Consider the following 22,347-nt stretch of genomic DNA (forward strand, 5'->3'; position numbering starts at 1 on the left):
CTATTGAAAAACTTAGAATCTAACCTTTGATTCTCGAGTTCACACTCGGCATATAAACTTAACCATAAAACTTCTGAATTAGAATTGTCTACAGACTTAAATTTCAATCTACTCTGCTTAGCATAAGAATTAATTACATCCATTTCTCTTACCTTGAAATTTCTCAGCTTGTTCCTTTGATAGACAACGCTGGGCTCTTGTCTTGGTTTCAGCACGTCTGGCACTTTGGCACTTGTAGTACTTCTCAATCTATCTGGCAATTCTTACTTCTAGGTTCTGTGTGATTCTTGTAAGTAGTGGAATTCCCGATAACTTGCACATATGATTTGACGTTAGCAAAGTCCAATCCCCCTTGTGGGCAAGTTGAGGGAAATCCGCAAAAAAGTACAAAAATTCAGATCTGGCTGGCTCTCCAATGTAAAATAATGCTTATCCTGTAAAATACTCAGGACTAGTTACCAGATAAAAATATAGTGGTTTATTTGGATTCTTCCATCAAAGAAAGGTTATTACAGAAAAACAGGTGAATAAAAATAAGTGAAAGAGAGATTGTCCATTAGATCATGCTCTGAGATCCCACATGGCAAAAGCAACATGTATTCTTCTTCTCTCCGGGATCCTGAATAGCAAATGGCTGCTGTGTCTCAGTTCGGCTTCTCACATAGCCGTCAAGTAATATACCAGCTGTTATGTCATGTCATGGCCCAACACAGGCGACATCTTCGTGTCTGTCTCTCATGATGGTGAGGGAAGAAAAACAGCGACCTCTACAGTTAGCCATGAATTATATACGTCTCCTAAAGCACGTGGTCTCTACATATATGGAGCTGTCTTTCTACCATGAGCCAAGCTTAAAAATAGCCTATGTCGTGTAAGCTAAAGCAATGTACAGAACTGAGTCTTATAAGAAATTAACGGATTATTAATATTTAACAGTGCTGTACATGAGAAGGGGGGTTATAAGATGACCCCCAACTTTTGAAAAGATTTTCAGGGGTTAAAAAGTCGTCTTATACGCCGGAAAATACGGTACTGTACCTGCAATAGACTGTTCATATTATATAACAGGCAGGCAGTGAAATCAGCGAGCACACACCTGAAAATGTTAAATTGGGGTGAAGACATGGCGTGCTCTTAATAGTTTCTTCGGAGCACGTGTTAGACATTCACAAACTTTTGGTTTCATATACATTGCACAAGGATGGTATTTTATCACACTCTATGCAGGCCACTACTAAAGGGATATTGTGTCTGTTATGTGCATTATGTGGGTGCTATAGTAGGTATAAGGGCTGACGAAGTTAAGGGCCCCATACTGGCAAAATTTTTGGGTTCCCTTGAGACTCCGCCAGGCTCCACCCCAGCTCCACCTCCACCCTTTGAACCTTCCAGTCCCACTGCCCAGTCTGGGTAAAACTCATCTTCTCCACCACATCCTCACCAATCTGATATTAACAGCTCCCATCACATACCAAATCATATACATAGCCAGCAGCTTTTGTCGTGGCCAAAAAAAACTTTTTAAGCCGCCACCACGACAATATAGACTCTTTTGGCCATCCATACTCTACTCTAACCTATTAAATATTTCCTAAAACATCCAATACTCTTTTTAGTTATATTTTTACATATTTTTCACTAAGGGAGTAAGTCACATACTTTTTTTTTAAATGACCATTAATAAAACATACAAGGGACAAATGCCATCACACCATGACCAAACCACATATTACCACCACATAGTGACCAAATAATACCACATACAAGGGAGAAATACAGCCACACCATGATCAGATCACACATTACCACCACATGGTGACCGTATAATACCACATACAATGAACAAATACTGCCACACCATGACCAGATCACATATTACCCCCACATAGCGACCAAATATTACAATTCTGATCATTTATTTAAAAAAATAGTAAGTACCATTATACACAGGAGCTCTGCATAGCTCTGCAGTTATTGTCACTGTACAGGTAATAGTGATAACCAGTGACAATATACGCAGTAGCTCTGTTATATAGTGTCAGTGTACAGGTAATACAGTGATCACAAGTGACATACACAGGAGCTTTGTATATAGTGTCAGTGTACAGGTAATCTAGTGATCACCAGAGACATACACAGGAGTTCTGCATATACTGTACAGGTAATACAGTGATCACCGGTGACATTATACACAGGAGCTACGTGTAACGTGTACAGATAATACAGTGATCACCAGTGACATTATACACAGGAGCTCTGTATATAGTATACAGTGTATAGGTAATACAGTGATCACCAGTGACATTCTATACAAGAGTTCTGTGCAAGGTATACAGTGTATAGTGTCAGTGTACAGGTAATACAGTGATCACTAGTGACATTATACACAGGAGCTCCGTATATAGTATACAGTGTAAAGTGTCAATGTATAGGTAACACACTGACTCATCATGTCTCTAGCTGAAGTCCTTCATCCTTGCTTTTCTTTTTTATGCAGCACAGACCGCCATCATTTCATCTAGCCAGGACTCATCTCTGCATAAAATAACACAGCTACCTAGAGCTCCGCTTCCAGAGCACATTCTCCACTTTTTCCCTTTCTTCTACACTATACATCTGATTACAGACATTCACCCACCATTATGCAATCCACCATTCCAAATATAAATTAATTGAAGCGCTCGAGCAGCGCAAAACGGCCGTTGTCAGCCTTTCTTGCACTCCTTATGTCACTCCCCCGACTTGACATGTTCATGATATGTCAATAAATCAGTGAAACTTCCATCTCGATGAGTGCGACCTTTTCTCTTGGCATGGATTCCCAGGATTGACTGTTTCCAGGTCTGGCACCCGAGATTCACAGCTGCTGGGCTTCTGTATGCCGCACATCATTTGAAGTCACACGGTAACAGCGGTGCCGTCCGCTTTTTATCTTGAGTTTTGTGACCAAATATAAATTATAATCCACCACTGTGCCCCCACTAATTATTCATAGCCACTTCCCCACCTACCATAAAAATGAATTACCACCTGTACTCTTTCACACAGTTCATTACGTCACTGCATTCTCAACACCCCCCACTATGTACCTACCGCTTCCCCGATTCATTATATTTACATGCCCTTTCCACCCCAATTCTTTGTCATGTCTTCTCTCTCTCCCACCCTCTATTCATTGTCAACTGCTCTCCCCACATTCAGTACATTTACTCCCCCACCCTCAAAATTCATCATTATTTGCTCCCCTTCCAGGTCATCATTTGCTCTCCCCATCCCTACCATCAATTGATCATTGGCTCTCCCCACCTTCAACCTTCAATTCAATTGCTGCCCCTGGCCCTTCACACTCAATTCATCATTTGCAGTCCTCCTTACTCCCCACTTCATCATTTTCCGTCCCCAGTCCCCTCCCCCCCACCTCATCATGTGCAGTCCCATATCGCCCTCTCTTCATTATTTGCAGTCCCCCCTCAAACACACTTCATCATGTGCAGTCCCCCTCCCCCACTTCATCATGTGCAGACCCCCAGACACACCATCATGTGCAGACCCCCAGACACACCATCATGTGCAATCCCCCTTCCCTCCACTTCATCATTTGCAGTCCCCTATCTACCCTCCCCCCCACTTCATGTGCAGTCTCCCACCAGCTCACATCATTTGCAGTCCCCCATCACCCCTCATGTCATAATTTGAAGTCTCCCCACACACTATCATATATACGGTTTCTCTCCACCCACTTCATCATGTGCAGTCGCCCAGACACACCAACATGTGTAGTTCCTTCCCCCCACTTCATCATGTGCAGTCCCCCACATACACTCACTTCATCATGTGCAATTCCCCTCCACCACTTCATCATGTGTAGTCCTCCAGACACACTTTGTCATGTGCAGTCCGTCCCCCTCAGACACACTTTATCATGTGTAGTCCCCCTTCCTCCCACTTCATCATTTGCAGTCCCCTTCCCCCCCACTTTCACCATGTGCAGTCCATCCCCCTCTTCCTCCCCTCACCCATTTAATTCATTTTGTAAAGAAAGCAAAAACATTTTTCATACTTACCTCACAGACGATCCCCTGCAGGCACAGCTCTGCTTCTAGCGCCCGATACATGTCATTGCGTATGCACCGTCACCTGACCAGAAGTACAGAGAAGGCGGAGAGAGCGGAAGCTGCGTAGCTGCCAAGCTTAGGTAGTTGTGGAGCTCTGAGAGGAGTTCTCAGGCCCCAGCACCGACATGTGCGCCACACCGCATAGCACTTTCGTTCACGATGGGTCCCCAGACCTCCGGACCTCCCTCTGTACTGCTGTTCAACGGGCCCCATACAGCAGTAAGGGCAGTAATACCCTGATAGCGGCCATGGTCGGTATTATGGGACACTATTTGAGTGACACTTTTCTGAGAACACTATACCATGCATTATTATAGGGTATTGTGCTTGACACTTAATATACGACTATAAGAGTATGTGCACACTATCAGTAAACGCTGCATGTGGGACACTGCATACTTGTGCAGCGTCCAACCTGCAGCATACAGATGTTACAGCATAGTGGATGGCATTTCAAGAAATTTCCATGTCACTATGCGTGCACAGATGCCCACGGCTTATCTGCGGAGACGGACATGCGGTACATCTCTCCAGATCACAGCATGTCTATTTATCTTGCGGAGACAATGTGTTGAACGCGATGAATCCGCACAGATCAGTAATCACATGCAGATTCACCTGCGTTCAATAGACGTCAGCGCTTTGGATGCAGCGGATATGTGCTGCCAATTACTGATCGTGTGCACATTCCCTAACATGTGGTGATATAAGACACTGTGACTATTATGAGGGCACTATAGCCTGTGCTCTTATAAGTAGAGAGGAGCAAATATTTCCATATTTGATTTGGATTACGTTTGCTGAATTTGCAATATTCTCCAATTAGTCGAATACTTGCCAAACATTACCGAACACCATTCACGTCAGTGGGAGGCAAAAACAAACGCATGCACAACATCTTAGAATGGCCCCAAATGCTGCCAAAACACATCAAATGAGGGGACAGACACCAGGAAAGTGACCTCAATTCACCCACAGTACAAATTGTAGCTTGAAATGGCAGCGATCAGCCAGGCATGAGATATCTGGGTCTGGGACAGTATTTACAGCTTTCCAATGAATGTCACAGTAAGGGTACCGTTACACCTAGCGATGCACCAGCGATCCCGACCAGCGATATGACGCGGTCAGGATCGCTGGTGCATCGCTAGGTGGTCGCTAGTGAGCTGCCAAACAGGCAGATCTCACCAGCGACATAGCAGAGGACGGGGGTCGCTACTTACCTGTCAGACACGGCGATCCTGCGTCCTCCTGCCTGCGTCCACGCGTTGCTCGTTGGCGCCACAGGAAGCCCAGCAGGAAGTGGCCGACGAGGAATGGTCCAGGAGCTTCTCGTGCGATCAGCGATAACCAGCGGGGGAGCGGTCAGAGGTAAGTATCACATGCAGCGATATCGCTAGCAATATCGCTGCAATGTGTAACGCAGTGTGTAACGGGGGCTTAAGACAAGGTGGGTGAGAGATCGGTGTAGGGCCCCTTTGCTGGGAGCCTTGATACCACATGCAACACCTCTACCTGCTTTCATGCTGAGCCACACTCAGGTGGCACAAATATCAGTTTTGTAAACTACCATTGTAGTAAAATTTAAGTATAGTAACACGGGCAGTTGAGTGCAAGGAAGTGGAAGACTGAGGCCTACTGCTACAGGCAACACGCATGAAGGAGACCTAACCAGGAATGTTCACATTTCAAAAAATTATTGGTAGACACCACAAAAGTGGCATCAATTTCACCACAGTAGTAATAGTAGAATAGGGACCGACTGTTCTTTCACTACCCCCAATGCAGCAGATGGACACTCAACTTGGAGTGTTCACATTTTAAAAAAATTAGGGCCTGACACCACCGAAGTGGAATAACTTTCACGAGAATAGAAATAGTATAATTGGGACCGACTCATCTTCCACTACAGCTAACACAGCAGATGTAGACCAACCATGAATGTTCACATTTCCACAAATTTGTGTTAACATCAGCAGCAGCCACAGAAACAACACTAAAGATATCACAGAGTGCAGTTACATGACATTAGTGCATCACACACACAAAAAAGCAATATCACCTAGTCTGTACAGATGGCAATTGGGGTGCAAAAGTCCTTGGAGATCCATGACTTGTTCATCCTAAAGAAAGATAGGCGTTCAACACTTTCAGGGGACAGCGGGCTGCGCTTATCCGTCAGGACCCCACCAGCAGCGCTGTTGACACTTTCTGAGATAATGCTGGCTGCTGGGTACAATAAAACCTCCAAGGCATGTGAGGCAAGCTCAGGCCACTCCACCATTTTGAAAGACTAAAATGTGAAAGGGTCCAAACTTTCCCTGATGGCATTGATATTTAGTTCTTGATACTCCTGCACCATCCTCTCCATTCGTTCACCATGTGTAAGACTTGGACTCTGTTGTGCTGGTGCACAAGTTGGTTTTAAAAAAAAAAAAAGTGTCAAAGGACTCACAAATTGCGTCTTCCACTTCCATCACTGCTGCTGCTAACGTTTTGGCGTTGACGAATTGATGGGCTGGAGGTCTGAAGTCTACAGCTGCGATGCGAACTGTGTGCTTCACTGCTGTCTTGGGGAAAAGCTCTCTTTAGGCTGTATAAAAGCGTGTTTCGATACTCCAGCATTTGCGGGTCTCTTCTTGGCTAGGAATCATCTGGCAAAATTTGGTTTTATAACGTGGATCTAATAAATTGGCAACCAAGTATTCAGTATTATTCCTAATCCTAACTATATGGGGATCATACTGCAGATAGTGCAGCAAGAAGGCACTCATTTGTCAGGCTCTACCATGAGGTCCGAGCCCATGCTGTGTTAGTGGCGGGGTAACAATGAGGCTCTTTTCCTCTGTTCCCTCCTGCAAACTCCGAACAACAGAGAGGGGAGGATTATCCTCTAACAAACAGACTAAAGAAGGGTTGCAGGCTCTTAGAAAGGGAGTATGTGTCGCTTATAATGAGGGTTTGTGCCGCTAGTTGGCAAATTGCGGCTTTCAGCACGAATGCTCTTTCTGCGGAGGGCAGCACCCTATGGCAAAGTGCTTTAAAAAATTCAACCAGAATACCCAGCATCAGGCTAATCCAAAAGTGTTTTCCAAGGGCTCCGACACTGTTGAAGGTGGAAAAAATGTTACCTTAGCTAGAAGCTTACCCCCGACAGAGTGAAAGCTAGATTAATTTTAGAGGGCTTTCCGGATGGTCTTTTTGTACCTTCGTTTAATGGGGTAGGTTGAGCGTTAGTAGATAATTTACCTTCTGTGATTAAATTTCCGGATGTGGTACGTGATAAGATATTGAAAGAATTAGAGGAAGGCAGCGTGGCTGGGCCATTTCTTTCTTCTCCTTTTCGAGATTTCATAATCTCCCTTTTGGGTGTTGTACTCAAAAAAGAGCCAGGTACATTTAGGCTCATTCACCACCTTTCCCATCCAGTTGGTCATTCATTGAATGATCAGGTGGGCTCTTTGTCAGCTTCAGCGTCTTATGCAATGTTTGATCTACCAGTGGATCTATTGCGTAATGCAGTGGTTAATGCATGGTTAGCTAAGTCCGGCATAAATCAGTTTTTCAGCTTGTCCCGGTGCATCCGTCTGGCTTTAAGGGTATGTGCACACGCTGCGAATTCTGCTGTGGATCCGCAGCAGTTCCGCAGACAGTGTACAGTACCATGTAAGTCTATGGGATTTACAATCCGCAGTGCACATGCTGCGTTTTTTTCACTGCGGAAAAGCTGCGGTTTTAAATTCGCAGAAAGAATTGACATGTCAATTCTTTCTGCGGATTCTGCTGCGGTTTGCCACCTATTCCATTGTCCAGGTGTCAAACCACAGGGGAAAACCGCTGGCCAATCCAAAGGTAAAACCGCAGGTCACTTTACTTGCGGTTTTCCCTGTGAATCCGCACGGAAAAACACGCTGGGGAATCCGCAGCATGTGCACATAGCCTAAGGCACTGCGGGTCCACAGCAGAATCTGCTGCGTTGTACAGTACCATTTTGCTCTATGTAAAATAGAAACCGCTGTGCACATGCTGCGGAAATTTCCATGCGGTTTTGCTGCGGTTTCTAATCCGCAGAAAGAATTGACATGTCACTTCATTTCTGCGGATTCCACTGCAGTTTACCATCTCCTCCATTGTAGAGGTGATAAACCGCAGGCTAATCCGCAGGTCTTTTGACCTGAAATTTACCTGCGGATTTTTACAAAATCCGCAGGGACAAATCCGCTGCACTAAAAAAATACATGTGCACATAGCCTAATTCTCTTGGTTTTGTTTTTGATGGCATGTTTTTCTTTGATAGATGCTTACCTATGGGTTTTTCCATTTCATGTTTTTATTTTGAGTCTTTTTCTTTTTTTGCATTGTTGTGTGGAAGTTGATACAAAGAGGGGTTTTGTTTTACATTATCTTGACAATTTTCTTTTTATTGGGTCGGAGTTGTCTGGTGATTGTTCTTCTCTGCTAAAAAAAATTTTATGCTTGATGTCGCACTTTCGGGTCCCGGTTGCTCCTGACAAAATGGTTCTTGCCGGTCAGGAATTGGAATTTTTAGGAATCAAAATCAACTCCAAGAGGATGGTTTGTTGTTTATCGGAAGAGGTTTTTCGTTTATGGATGATAATCGATCTGCTGTTGTCAAAAGAGAAAGTAACGTTGAAGGTTCTTCAGTCTGCACTGGGCCTTCTCAGTTTTGCTACTAGGATTATTCCCATGGGTAGGGTGTTTTTGAGAGGTCTATATGACCTAGTTGCTGGTTTCAATTTGCCTTATGCTCACATAAGAATTACACGTTCAGTTAAAGAAGACCTCTTGGTATGGTCTGAGTTCCTTAGTTGTTTCAATGGAACCTCATGTTGGCAGGATAGTTTTAAGTTGGCCACTTCATTAGGTCTTTATTGGTCAGTTGGTATCGATGGTTTTGGTTTGCGTCTTGGCTCACACTGGGCGGCCGATATTTTGCCTGAGTCATGGAGATCTCGTCTTGTAAATAAGAATTTTATGGTTTTAGAATTATTTTCGTTGTTAGTTGCTTTGAAGTACAAAAAAATAGTACAAAGTCATGGCAGAGTGAAAAAATGAGAGACCAAGGTGCAACACTAAACTGTGTTCCAAATTATTAAGCAAAAAGAGTTTAGGAGTGATAAGGTTAGAATTTTTTTGTTTGTCATTTAAACTCATTGATGGTTTTGTGTGTCAGGGCTCTTTATATCACTGAAAGCAATTGCAGATACCTGTGCAAATTAGTTTGGCAGGTGTGTCCAAATAAAGGCAAGACTACTTAAGGCTGTTCCACATTATTAAACAACCTACATTTTTTGCCAAAATGGGAAAGAAAAAGGATGTGTCGGCTTCTGAGAAGCAACAAATTGTGGAGTATTTAGGTCAAGGCATGACTACAATCAACATTGCCAAGACACTTCATCGTGATCATCGCACAATCAAGAAGTATGTAGCTGATTCCCAGCACACACGTGTGCGTGCTGATAAGGAAAAATTGAGGACTCTTTCTAACAGGCAATTGCGTCAGGTTAAAAGAGCAGCTGCAAAAATGCCTTGTCATAGCAGCAGACAAGTTTTTGAAGCTGCTGGTGCCTCCAACGTCCCCCAAACATCAAGATGCAGGGTCCTTCAGAAGTTTGCAGCTGTGCGTAAGCCATCCTGTCGACCACCTCTATCCACTGCACACAAGCAGAAACGGCTCCAGTGGGCCAAACAATACATGAAGACTGACTTCCAAACTGTTTTGTTCACCGATGAGTGCTGTGCAACGCTCAATGGTCCAGATGGATGGAGAGGAGGATGGCTGGTTGATGGACACCCCATGAAAACACAGCTAAGGCGCCAACAAGGAGGAGGTGGAGTAATGTTTTGGGCTGGAATCATAGGGAGAGAGATTGTCGGCCCCTTTAGGATCCCTGAAGGGGTAAAGATGAACTCCATAATCTATGTGGAGTTTCTAAAACAGCACTTCCTGCCATGGTTCAAGAGAAAGAACCGTGCTTTCCGCAGCAAGATCATTTTCATGCATGATAATGCACCGTCTCATGCTGCAAATAACACATCTGCATCTCTGGCTGCTATGGGCATAAAAGAGGACAAACTTATGGTGTGGCCACCATCTTCCCCTGACCTCTACCCCATTGAGAACCTCTGGAGCATCATCAAAAGGAGTGTCTATGATGGCGGGAGGCAGTTCACATATAAGCAACAGCTCTGGGAGGGTATTCTGTCCACATGCAAAACAATTGAAGCACAAACCATCCAAAAACTGACAAATTCAATGGACGAGAGAGTTCAGAAGCTTCTTTCGAACAAGGGGTCCCTATGTGCAAATGCAACATCAACTAGAATAAAGTTTTGACTTGAAAACTGTTTGATTTCATTTTGTAATAAGCTGATAATGCTTATAGGTTCACAATTGACCATTTTTTGTTCAAAATAAAAATAAAAAAAGGTTGAAAACTCTGTGCATAATTTGGAACATGCATTTTGAGTGTTTATTATTTTTAAAAATATACTGTTTTCACAGGCAGTTTGTCCAAAAACATTGCAATTATACTAGAATAGTAGATGACTGGAAAATAACAATGACTGCAATTCATATAGGTAATTTAGAGACAATATGAGGAAATATTTTTTGCATAATAATTTGGAACACAGTGTAGTGCAGTATTCCAGACAATAGGGTATGTAATTATGTATATTGCCAGTGCTATAGTATATACAGGGCCCCACAAACAAAAATAGGCGGAGGTGTGATAAACCCTCAGTGAGGTGTGCACATAACCTAGTGATTCCTCCCCTATCTGTCAGTAGGTTGTAAACCCAGTCACTGTCTCCAGATCTTTCCGACAGCTATGGGTAAAGGCCCCTTTACGTTTAGCGATGCACCAGCGATCCCGACCATGATACGACCCGGTCAGGATCGCTGGTGCATCGCTAAATAGTCGCTATTGAGCTGCCACACAGGCAGATCTCACAGCGATGTAGCGACGCAGCAGCAGTCGTTACTTACCTTTCAGACGCGGTGATCCTCACGCCCGCGTCCACACGTTGCTTGCCGGCGCCAGCAGGAAGCACCCGATGAGAAATGGAGCTGCGCGATCAGCGACAGACAGCGGGGGAGCCGGTCGGAGTTAAGTATCACACATAGCGATATCGCTAGCGATATCGCTGCTGCGTCACAAAATCGGTGACGCTTTAGCGATATCGCTAGTGATATAGCTATGTGTAAAGACCCCTTTAGAGACAGTGACTGGGGTTACAACCTACTGACAGATAGGGGAGGAATCACTAGGTTATGTGCACACCTCACTGAGGGTTTATCACACCACTGCCTATTTTTGTTTGTGGGGCCCTGTATATACTATAGCACGGGCAGTATACATTATTACATACCCTATTGTCTGGAATACTGCACTAGTGTTGCACCTTGGTCTCTCATTTTTTCACTCTGCCATGACTTTGTACTATTTTTCTGTCTTAACGTTTGATGTAAATTTATCCAATAAAATAGTGAGGTGATTTTTTAGTATGGATATAGACTCCTTTCTTTCTGTGTTTATACACCAGCTAATAAGTGTAGTCAATGCAGCCACTCTGGGGCATGCAAGTCAGAGGGGTCCGGTGAAGAACATTCCCTTCTTTCCACAGCCATTGACTCCCTGTTCCACCATTCAGCCTATGTGTCTAGGGCTCAGCATATGGACGGCATTCGCTGCACACAGCTAAGAAGCGCATTGTTGAAACGGGACTAGATTACTTTTTATTTCATTAGTCTGGGGTTGTAGAGGCTGTTCAGACTCAAAGTAGGGGTGGGTTGGGTGGGAGTATCATTCTGTGTTGGGGGGAACTTTAGGATCATTATACTGTCTGTGGGGCACTGAGAGGGCACCATACTGTGCTGGGGCGTGTTTCATACTGAGCGTGTGGGAGAGCTATGTGGTTATCCAGTGAAGTGGTTGTCATACTTTATGTGGTGGTCCATTTTTAGGGATATTACTCTATGGTTGCCCTGAAAGGAGCATTGTAATGGATGAAAAGAATAAGGATGTTTACTAGGTCCCAAATAAATTTAAGTGGTGCACGCAGCAAAGCATCCCACCAGCTAAGCATCTAGAAAAAGCAGTTAATCCATGGCAGTTAAGGGCCCGTCACACTAAGCAAGATCGCTAGCGATATCGCTTAAGCATCATCGATTTTAGGACGCAGCAGCGATATTGCTAGCGATATCGCTATGTGTGATACTTACCTCCGACCGGCTCCCCCGCTGGTTATCGCTGATCGCGCGAGAACGTCATGGGCCGTTTCTCGTTGGCTGCTTCCTGCTGGCGCAGACGAGCGATTCGTGAACGCGGGCGTCTTCATCGCCGCGTCTGTCAGGTAAGTAACGACCGCCGACCACTGCTATGTCGCTGGTGAGATCTGCCTGTTTGGCAGCTTACTAGTGACAATTTAGCGACACACCAGCGATCCTGACCGGGTCGTATCGTTGTCGGGATCGCTGGTGCATCGCTAAATGTGATGGTACCCTTAGTCAGGCCAGGAAACAGATAAGCCACACTCTGCTCTCTATTTTAGCCATGTGCTTTATTTCTATCCTCCTTTGTTCCCTTGCCATCCACATTCACCACCACATCTCACGTCCACCACGGCTCATACACATCAGCCTCTCTATACTTTCCTCTCCCATGTACGGCTCCCATGCACTTCTCACCTTCCTGAAAAACCTCAGCCCATCTTAACCAAACATCACACAAAACAACTTCTTACAATTCCAATCACTACTTGCTCTTTATCTTCCTACTTCTATTGATCTCAGGGGACATCTCCCCCATCCCTGGTCCCCCATCCCCCAACCTACCTCACATTGAAACCTTACTAACCTTAACAACATTAGTTGTACTCCCTCATCTCTCTTTTAATTGTGCCCTCCTGAATCCATGGTCTGCATGTAACAAACTTCTTTGCCTGCACAATTACTTTATAAACAACTGTCTTAACCTGTTGGCCCTCATTGAAACCTGGATTCGGGATTCTGACACTGTCTCCCCTGCTGCCATTTCCCATGGTGGCTTACAATTTTCCCATTCCCAGATACACACGAACAGACTTGGTGGTGGAGTCGGCGTACTCCTGTCCCCACAATGCACTTTCCAGGTCATAGTCCCCAGGTCCATCACACTCATTCCCTTCTTTTGAGGTCCACACTATCAGGCTCTTCTGTCCCCTCTCCCTCAGAGTAGCGGTCATATATCGGCCCCCCAGATTCACCCACTCACTTCCTTGACCATTTCATGGCCTGGCTGCCATACTTCATGTCTTCAGAACTACCAACCCTTATCCTGGGATACATCAACATCCCCATTAACAGCCCCACTTCCACATCTGCATCCCAACTTCTATCACTATCCACTTCTCTAGGCCTCTCACAGCTTTCAACCTCTGAGACACACAAATACGGTAACACCCTTGACCTGGTCTTTGTTCAATCTTCTACCTAAATAACTCACCGCTTGCCCTCTCTGACCACAACATTCTCACCTTCACACTCACAAATCCTTGCCAACCCCAGCACACTCCTACCTACCACACATTCAGAAATCTACAAACCATTAACCCTCATACACTTTCACACTCCCTACACATTACTGTCCCCAATCTCATCTTTTTCCTGTCCTGATCGGGCTGTACACCACTACAATGACACTCTCATAAGCACCCTTGACCAAGTTGCTCCCCCCACCCTCAGAGCTGCCAAGCACACAGTAAAACAACACTGGCTCACATCACAAACTATTTCTCCAGCGATGCTCTAGGAGTGCTGAACGCTTATGTGATGTCACGGGTGACTGGATACACCGCCTCCAGCAGGGCGAATTTCTACGACACCCGTGACCCTGGATACACCGCCTCCAGCATGGCGAATTTAAACAATGTAACGTGCAGCCGGATACACCGCCTCCAGCAGGGCGAATTTACAGAGATAAGGGAAACCCCAGGGAAACCGATACAATGGAGGGCCCTGCAGTAGGGAATGGGGACGTGGAGACCTCATGCACTCCCCTGAGTTAGTGTCTCTACACTCCTGACGGTCCCTAGCCAGGTTCCGCACCTGGCGACGATCAGGATACCTAAAAACCCTAGCTCGCCCTGCACCTATCCCTTTCTAATGAATTGGACGGTGCAGAAACTAATCCCACCACTGCACTAAAACACACATAAAAGGAAAGTTACAAACAGGGAAAAACCACTTAGCTTTGCTCTGTTGCTATTGCTCCCAGCAACAGAGTCCAGCACCTGAGTGCAGCTTTCCTCCTGAATAGCTGCTACTTCACCAAAGCTTTGTCAGAGCTGCAAGGAACCCCTCTCTAGCTCCTTCCTCCACCAAGGATGGTTGGAAATGACCAATATCACCAACAGTGTGTGAGACCACCTGACTCTCCTTTATAGACAGGAGCCAGAGCAATCACACCTGCTAGTGATTCCCGTGTAATAATACTAGCAACCACCGGGGGCAAAACTAGAACTAAAAGACACCACTGTGTAATGACCCTAATGGCCACCAGGGGCAAAACTAACTTTAAGCACACAGCTTAAAGGAAAAAAAAGGTTACATGTGCTTTTATCTGTCACAATCCAGCATGGATCGTGACAGCTTATGGAGGAAAACTTGCACACTAGAATACTTTATCCACTTCAAATTTATGTTAACCACCTATAACTCTGCCCTTCACCTCACCAAACAGACCTACTACACCCACCCTGATCTCTTCACTATCCAACAACCTCAAGAAACTTTTTGACACCTTTCACTCCCTCAGGCCAAAACCACAAGCCCCCATCACAGACATTTGTGCTGATGACCTGGCCTCCTACTTTAGAGAAAATAAATAATACCCATCAGGAAATTCGCTCCCACCCACAAAAGTGCAATGACTCCCATCCATCCCTGCATTTCCCCTGGCTCACTCTCCACATTTGATCCCATCACAGAAGTCTCCAGACTCCTCCTCTTATCCGACTACATGCACTTCTGACCCCATTCCCTCACATCTCCTCCAGTCTCTCTCTCCAGTCGTCACTACTCACTTTACTACAATCTTTAATCTCTCCATCTCCTCTGGCATTTTCCCATTCTCCTTCAAACACTATCATTACTCCATTATTAAAAAATAAAAACACACTCTCCACCCATCCTGCACAAATAACTACAGATCAGTCTCCAATCTCCCTTCACCCCTAAACTCTTGGAGCGCATAGTCTACTCCCGCCTTACCCGTTACCTCTCCACTCACTCCTATACCTTTCACATGACGGCTTCCGCCCTCTACATCCAACAGAAACTGCACTCAAAGTGACCAATGACTGACAGCAAAATATAATGGTGACCACTCTGCTCCTTCTCGACCTTTCTGCAGCTTGACACTGTTGACCACCACACCTCCTACTCTCTAGGCTCCAGTCACTAGGCATTAAGGACACTGCCCTCTCCTGGTTCTCTTCCTAGCTTTCTGATCGCTCCCTCAGTGTTTTGTTAGCTGTCTCCACTTCATCTCCTCTTTCTCTCACTGTTGGGGTACCTCAGCCCTTGGCCCCCCTTCTCTTCTCTCTCTACATGGCCCCAATTGGACAGACCATCAGCAGATTTGGCTTTCAGTACCATCTTTATGCTGATGACACACTATACACATCATCCCCTGACCTTACGCCTGCTGTACTACAGAACGCCAGTGACTATGTCAGCAGTTCAACATCATTTCCGCCCTCTATCTGAAACGCAACATCTCCAAAACTGAACTACTTCTGCTCCCGCTGCCTACTAACCTCCCTAAATCTAACATTTCCCTCTCCGTGGGTGGTACCATAACAACACCCCGGCAGAAGGCGCGCTCTCTGGGTTTTATGTTTGACACCAATCTCTACTTCACCTCTAATATACGATCTCTGGCACACTCTTGCCGCTTTCACCTAAAGAATATCTCTAGAATCCGCTCTTTACTCACCATGGAAATAAAAACCCTCACTGTCGCCTTGATCCACTCCCGCAATTCTCTATTAATTGGCCTCCCCCTTACTCAACTTTCCCCTCTCCAGTCCATCCTTAATGCAGCAGCCAGGTTCATCTATCTGGCTAATCGGTACTGGGACATGTCCGCTCTTCTCCATTCGTTACACTGGCTGCCCATTCACTACAGGATCCAATTCAAAGTACTTGTTCTCACCCACAAAGCTCTCCACAGTGCAGCACCCCGTTACATCTCCTCCCTCATTTCTGTCTATCGACCTAGCTGATGGCTGCACTTTGCAAACGATTTTTGACTAACCTCTGTACTAAGCCATACCTCCCACTCCAGACTCCAAGACTTCTCCAGTGCTGCGCCAACTCATTGGAATGCTCTGCCCCAAGAAATTAGTACCATCCACAACTTGCAGTTTTAAACGCTCCCTCAAAGCACATTTGTTCAGAGCGGCCTATCACGTTCCCTAATCAAAGCCATTTTATATGTAACTGTTTACGTGTAGCCCATTCACTAACTCCATCTATCCCCCTCTCCCTCAAGGTGGCTAGATCATCATTGTAAAAAACACACCTGTACTTTGTATCTCCCCACCCCATTGTAGATTGTAAGCCCTCACGAGCAGGGTCATTTTTTTTTGCATTAATTATTGTATTGTTAACATTGTTACTTATGACTTTTGTTTTGAAACTTTTAAACTAAAAGCGCTGCAGAATATGGTGGCGCTATATAAAAGTATTATTATTATGTGCCACAATACATGTCCTGGACCTTCTCCCTTAAAAAGTTGCGCGGTATGCCCTTCTGCAACTGCGCCTCTGGGGCAGTGTGAAGGGGGCCTAATTAGGTTTTTTGTTATGGAACCACTAGATTTCTTTGTACGCACCTGGAGGGCACCAGTGCCAGATTTCTTATAGGGAGCTATATTGGTACTGTATCAGGCGATGTTATAGGACATGATTATGAGCACATTAACGCTGGTGTAATTATGGGACACCATGTTTGGTACTGTTATGGAGCACCAGTTGTGTACCACTAATTGCTGCAGTCCATATAGACAATTTTTGGTGGCCGCAACAGATTAATAAAATGATGCAACAGGGAGCTGTCGGCTCACTAATCCACCATTGGGCTTGTGTGACTGAGTCTAAGGGCAGCAGGCACAATGACATCACTAGATGCCTGCTGCACAACGCCTCAGTCCACATCCTGCACAGAGCAGAGCAAAGCAGTAAATCAGGGGAAAGGGGCTAGGTGAGTTTTTTTTTAATCTTATCAGTCAGTACTTGTAGAAGGCTGTGGGGGCCATCACACTATATGTTGGGCTGTGGGAGGATCATATGGTTTTGGGGGGCTGACTGTAGTGACCGCAATGTGTGTGTATGTGGAAACTCTGGGAGCATCATACTATATTATGGAGGGATTACTCTGTTTTGGGGGCACTGTTTTGGCATTACAGTGTGTGGAGGGGGCAGCGTGGGGGGATTCACTGTGTGAGTATCATACTTTATGTGAGGAGCATTGTACCTTACTTGAGCTATGAAAAAGGGTATCACAGTGGGTGAGAGCACGAAGGAACAAAGTGACTATAAAAAATAAGGACAAAAAGTACTGCAATACATGTACCTCTCCCCATCCTTTTAAAGTGTGATGTATGGCTATGCCTTCTTCAAATAATTGTGGATGACACTATAATGAAGGCGCTAGAGCATGTGTTATTATGGGGCACTGTAGGTAAAGAGTACAATGTGACTATTGAGGTTACTTCATGGGGTCTCCTTAAATTTTTAGCCATTTTTTTCACTTATTTCATTTATTCATTTCATTAGGAATAATAATTTAAAAGAGTCTGTCAGCACAAAATGACTGTTCAGATGACGTACCACCGCTCAGTGCACCCCTTGGTGTGGTCAAACATAACATGGACCATTCCACCTACTTGCTTGCCCTCCACCTGTATGCCTCTATTTTGATTGACAGCTCTGGCTTTATAGAGTCATGGGAAAAAGCAGAGATCGAAGAAATCAAATAGCTGGGAAGGTGACCTTAAATGTCTGGCCACTCCAAAAGTGCACCCAGCTTCTACGCTTAGTTCAAAGTCAGTTTGTGCTGAGAGAGTACCTTCCCACCTAAGAAGACTGTAGTCAGGTTCCAAAGAAGGGTGGAAACAATTCCTCTGAACGCTGGGGACTATTAAAGTTCATAAAGTGGCAAAGACACTAAAGGAGTTGGCCTAGATACAGTCCTAGAAAGACCGCATCTAGGTGGTAGCACTTGTGAAGGTCCCCCAAGTGTTGGGAGAACGTGCTACTTCTGACTGGTAGAGAATTGCTGATTAGCATTACTCCTCATCGGTTGCCCATGATTCTTTTTATTGGATGGATCAGTTTGAGTAATAGTTGACAGATTCATGGGAAAATAAATGCAATGTGAACCTTTGCATGCTGGACACCAGAAGTGCCTACTCAGCCCAATTGATATGATGGGATTCCTCAGACTTCCATTACGATGGCCCAAAAAATCCTTGTAGGTATTAGGAACTATATTAATTTACTGTGTGGAGAAAACAGTGTGAGGAAAGCCTAGAAAAAAAAAAACTAGCGAGACACAATATATGGGATATAGCTATTGTTGAAGGTCACCATTGTGAAGGAAGCTCTTGGGGACACATGGTCCTTATGCCCTCCTAATCTGTTCCATACAGACCTTACATGCACAAATAACCACATTTGGCTTTAGGACACATGGGATATTTCTGGAGGTTTTTTTGTTGCTAGAAGTGACAATAAATGGAAGTACCACATGTATATACAACTTGTTCATAGAAACATAGGGACTGTAAGGACACATCTTTGTTGGGAGCAAGAGGTTCAAAAGGTTGTTATTTTTTTTCAAAAGGTTTTTGGCACAGGCAGAAAACTTTACTTAAAAAAAGTGTTTAATAATACAACGTTCATTAAATTAAAGTAACAGCAACAGCTGCATGCTTATGCTAGTAGGACTGTTGAGCAGATGGCGCTCTGTTAATGATTAATGTTTGGTAATACTTTACTGTGTGTCTTCTGTGGCAGGTTTCTCCTGAAATTCTTCATCTTTCAAAGATGAAGATTAAGGTTGCTGTATAGCCCAAGCAAAACGATTCCCTTATCACATTCTTAGTGCTCAATGATTCTGCTGAAAGCTGAAATAAGTAAACGTGCACATAAGACTTTATTTATCCTAACCCGGTTAACAAATAAAAAGGTTTGTACAAAACATTTACGGTTATATTGAATGATTTGGCTGCAACCACGGCTCTTCTTGCTCTTCATAATCCTCTTCGATTCGAAAGTTATAAGATGACTTTCTTCCAGGAATAAGATCGTGAAAGCGTTTCATGGGAATTTGCATAGTAACTCCTCCTAAGTAGCCATCAAATGAAAACGGAATAGTTTTGCTAGATCTGGTCCATTTAGGATCCCCAGGGTTCCAGTAGTACATCTTTTCATGACAGAAACCGTCCCTTCCACTTCCTCCTACAATGTAGATCCTATGTCTCCACACTACCACTGCGGCTTCTGCGACACTTTCCAGAATGGGCGGTATTTTAGAGTGACAAATTCTTCCCAAATAATCCATACAAAAACTTCTAGGAATGGTATTTGGCTGCTCATAATACAACAGATAGGCCTGATACTCATCGAAGGGTGGGTATGGATCATAGTTCCCTTGTCTGGAGTCGTAACTCGCAATGACATACAGCTTCTCATTAAAAACAACAGCTCCTGCGTCAGAAAAGGTCACGGGAAGAGGAAACTGGCTCCAAGTGTCAGAAGATATGTCATAAATCAGAAATGCCTGATGGCTTGATGATTTCTTAACGGTACCAGTTAACCCACCTATGAGGAACAGCCTCCCTTTCAGTTGAGCAGATGTAAAACTTCGCAAGGCTGATGGCATGGAGGAGATCTCTGTCCAGCATTTCTCCACCAGACTGAAACATTCTGCTGAACCAACTGCTTCTTGGCCATCACATCCCCCCACCGCATATAGTGCATCTCTGTAATGTAAAAAACCATGTCCGTATCTGGGTTTAGCCATCGATGGAAAATCCTTCCACTCATTTTTGACCGAGTCATACACATGTAACAGATTCGAAACAGAATTGTCTTCATCTTGACCTCCAGCTACGTACAAGATGTGGCCCACAGATAAAAGTCCGGGTTGATAAAGAGGACTGATGAAGGGAAGTTTTTCCCATGAATCTGTAATTGGATCATAAGCGTTTATATGATAATCTTCCTTTTCTGGAATGGTTTCATATCTTTCCGACAGGTCCATGCATAGTATCCGATCTTCAAACATTCCTTGGCGCAGGCAGAATTCGGCTGAATTTTGGGCAGGGTTTGAAGTTGGAATATCAATCTTGACTTCTGTTAACTCACATGGGTCCATAAGTGGAAATCTGACAACCTTCACTAACTCTTCAGGAAGAGGGCTACCTTTGTCACTGTGAAATTCCCACCACCGGCAAGCAAGGTTATAGATGGTGAGCTCTGACGAAACTATCAACTGATCGGAGGAGAGAATTCTGGTTAACTCTGGCAGCTCCAAATAAAGGAAGTCCTCTTTTTCACCTAAACCGGTTAAATGTAGGCTGATGTATTGCATAGCTACATCCAGGAGGCTTTGGTCATTGTGACTATGAGCCAGTCTGTAGATCCAGAGGCAGTTTTCACCGTCAATATATTTTCTAAGAAACCTACATAATAAAAGCCAGAACATACAAGAACTTATCACATTAAATATGAAACATTTTATAATCTGCATGCAAAAGTGAATCTCAGCAGGATTTTGCCATGTAATCTGACAACAGCATTAGGTAAGAGATGAGACCCCCGATTCCACTGATGTGTCACTGACTAGGCCGAATTGTCATTTCAACAAAATCAGTGTTTTACAACAAGGTATCATACATAATAGTAGAATGTTAGCCAAACCCATTAATTTCAGCAAGTGTGTCTGACCATCTCATGTGTACGGGCATGCCTTAGCTTTCTTCTGACAATAGACAAGAGGGGAAAGAAGGATAGGGCTCATCTGATTTCAATATGCCTAATCATTTTGTTTTGAGGAGAAATGGGCCTCTGCCACAAGTCCACGGCAGCAGCGTATTGCCCTTTCCACATTCTAAAACACAAGAACCCTTAACTCGACAGCTTACATCGACCGCATACAATAACATGGTGCCAATCTCAAACTCAAAGTTTCGTTCTGCTTACCCTGCAGATATGTTTTGCAGCACGTGCATGAGATTTCTTAAAATGCAAACCAGCAGATTTTCAGCATGTGAATACACAGTTGAAAATCCACTGTAGTTTTGCACTGTGGGAGCTTAGCCTTAAAAAAAACTAACAGGCAAGTAGTTAGTACCTATCTGCCTGTTATGCCCGGTTCCGATCTCTGCCGGCACAGAGCGGTGACAGCTTCTGCTGATGTCCTGTCGACAGAGCAGTGACTTCTCTTCCGTTCTACTCTTGACTGGATGTGACTAACCAGGTCGTGCTGATTGACAGCTGGCTCCCTGCTGCCTAACTGCGGAGAGCCAGTTGTCATTCACCTGGAAGGGAACGTGTGACAGCCATACACTCAGGAAACACATGTGAATTATGACCGAGAGCACCTGATAGATTACCTGGTGCAAAATTCCTGCAGGAGCCCAATCTGGAGGCGACTGGATACTGTGAATAGCTCCTCTACATTATCCATGCTGATATCAACTTCACCAGTATACATAAAGTGCAAGACGATCTCCATGACTGATGCGGGGATGTCCAGGAGAGACACCTCTCCACTCTTCGACTCCTTCATCGGACAGGTGAACAGCACTTGAAAGTAGGAGCTGAGTGACGAAAGGACAACTCTGTGGAAAGAGATGGCAGTATATGGTGGAGAAAGAAAGAGGGAATCAGGAATCAAGTCTAACCAACAGGACATGATTAAAAAAAAATAAAAATTTTAGTTACTTACCAGTAACAGGATTTTACAGAGCCCATGACAGCACCACCTGAGAGAGGGTATCTACCCAGGAGTACAAGAAACCTACTGAATAAAAAGGAGGTACCTCTCCTCTGCATCAGTTTGGTTTCAGAGTACAAGAGGACCTCCAGACAGTAACACAACCGCCAAATACATTTTTCTTAAACACCCTTAAAAGTGCACACCATAAGTGACAA

The 22,347-nt window shown here is 44.5% G+C and overlaps 1 protein-coding gene across 4 annotated transcripts in view; it reads right to left on the minus strand.

Annotated features, from left to right (window-relative positions):
* Positions 1 to 19,319: 19,319 nt before the first annotated feature.
* LOC141060807 (kelch repeat and BTB domain-containing protein 8-like) overlaps positions 19,320 to 22,347 on the minus strand; it is a 38,092-nt gene continuing 35,064 nt past the window's right edge. For all 4 annotated transcript variants that reach the window (XM_073557167.1, XM_073557169.1, XM_073557168.1 and 1 more), the window contains exons 4-5: positions 21,807 to 22,034; positions 19,320 to 20,873 (exon numbers count right to left, since the gene is read on the minus strand). In XM_073557167.1, the coding sequence (XP_073413268.1) occupies positions 19,397 to 20,873; positions 21,807 to 22,034 (1,705 nt within the window). In that variant the 3' untranslated portion in view covers positions 19,320 to 19,396. The remainder of the gene's footprint in view (positions 20,874 to 21,806; positions 22,035 to 22,347) is intronic.

The sequence above is a fragment of the Dendrobates tinctorius genome, unplaced genomic scaffold, assembly GCF_039654945.1.
Source record: "Dendrobates tinctorius isolate UK_male_01 unplaced genomic scaffold, ASM3965494v1 ptg000245l, whole genome shotgun sequence".
NCBI lineage: Eukaryota > Metazoa > Chordata > Amphibia > Anura > Dendrobatidae > Dendrobates > Dendrobates tinctorius.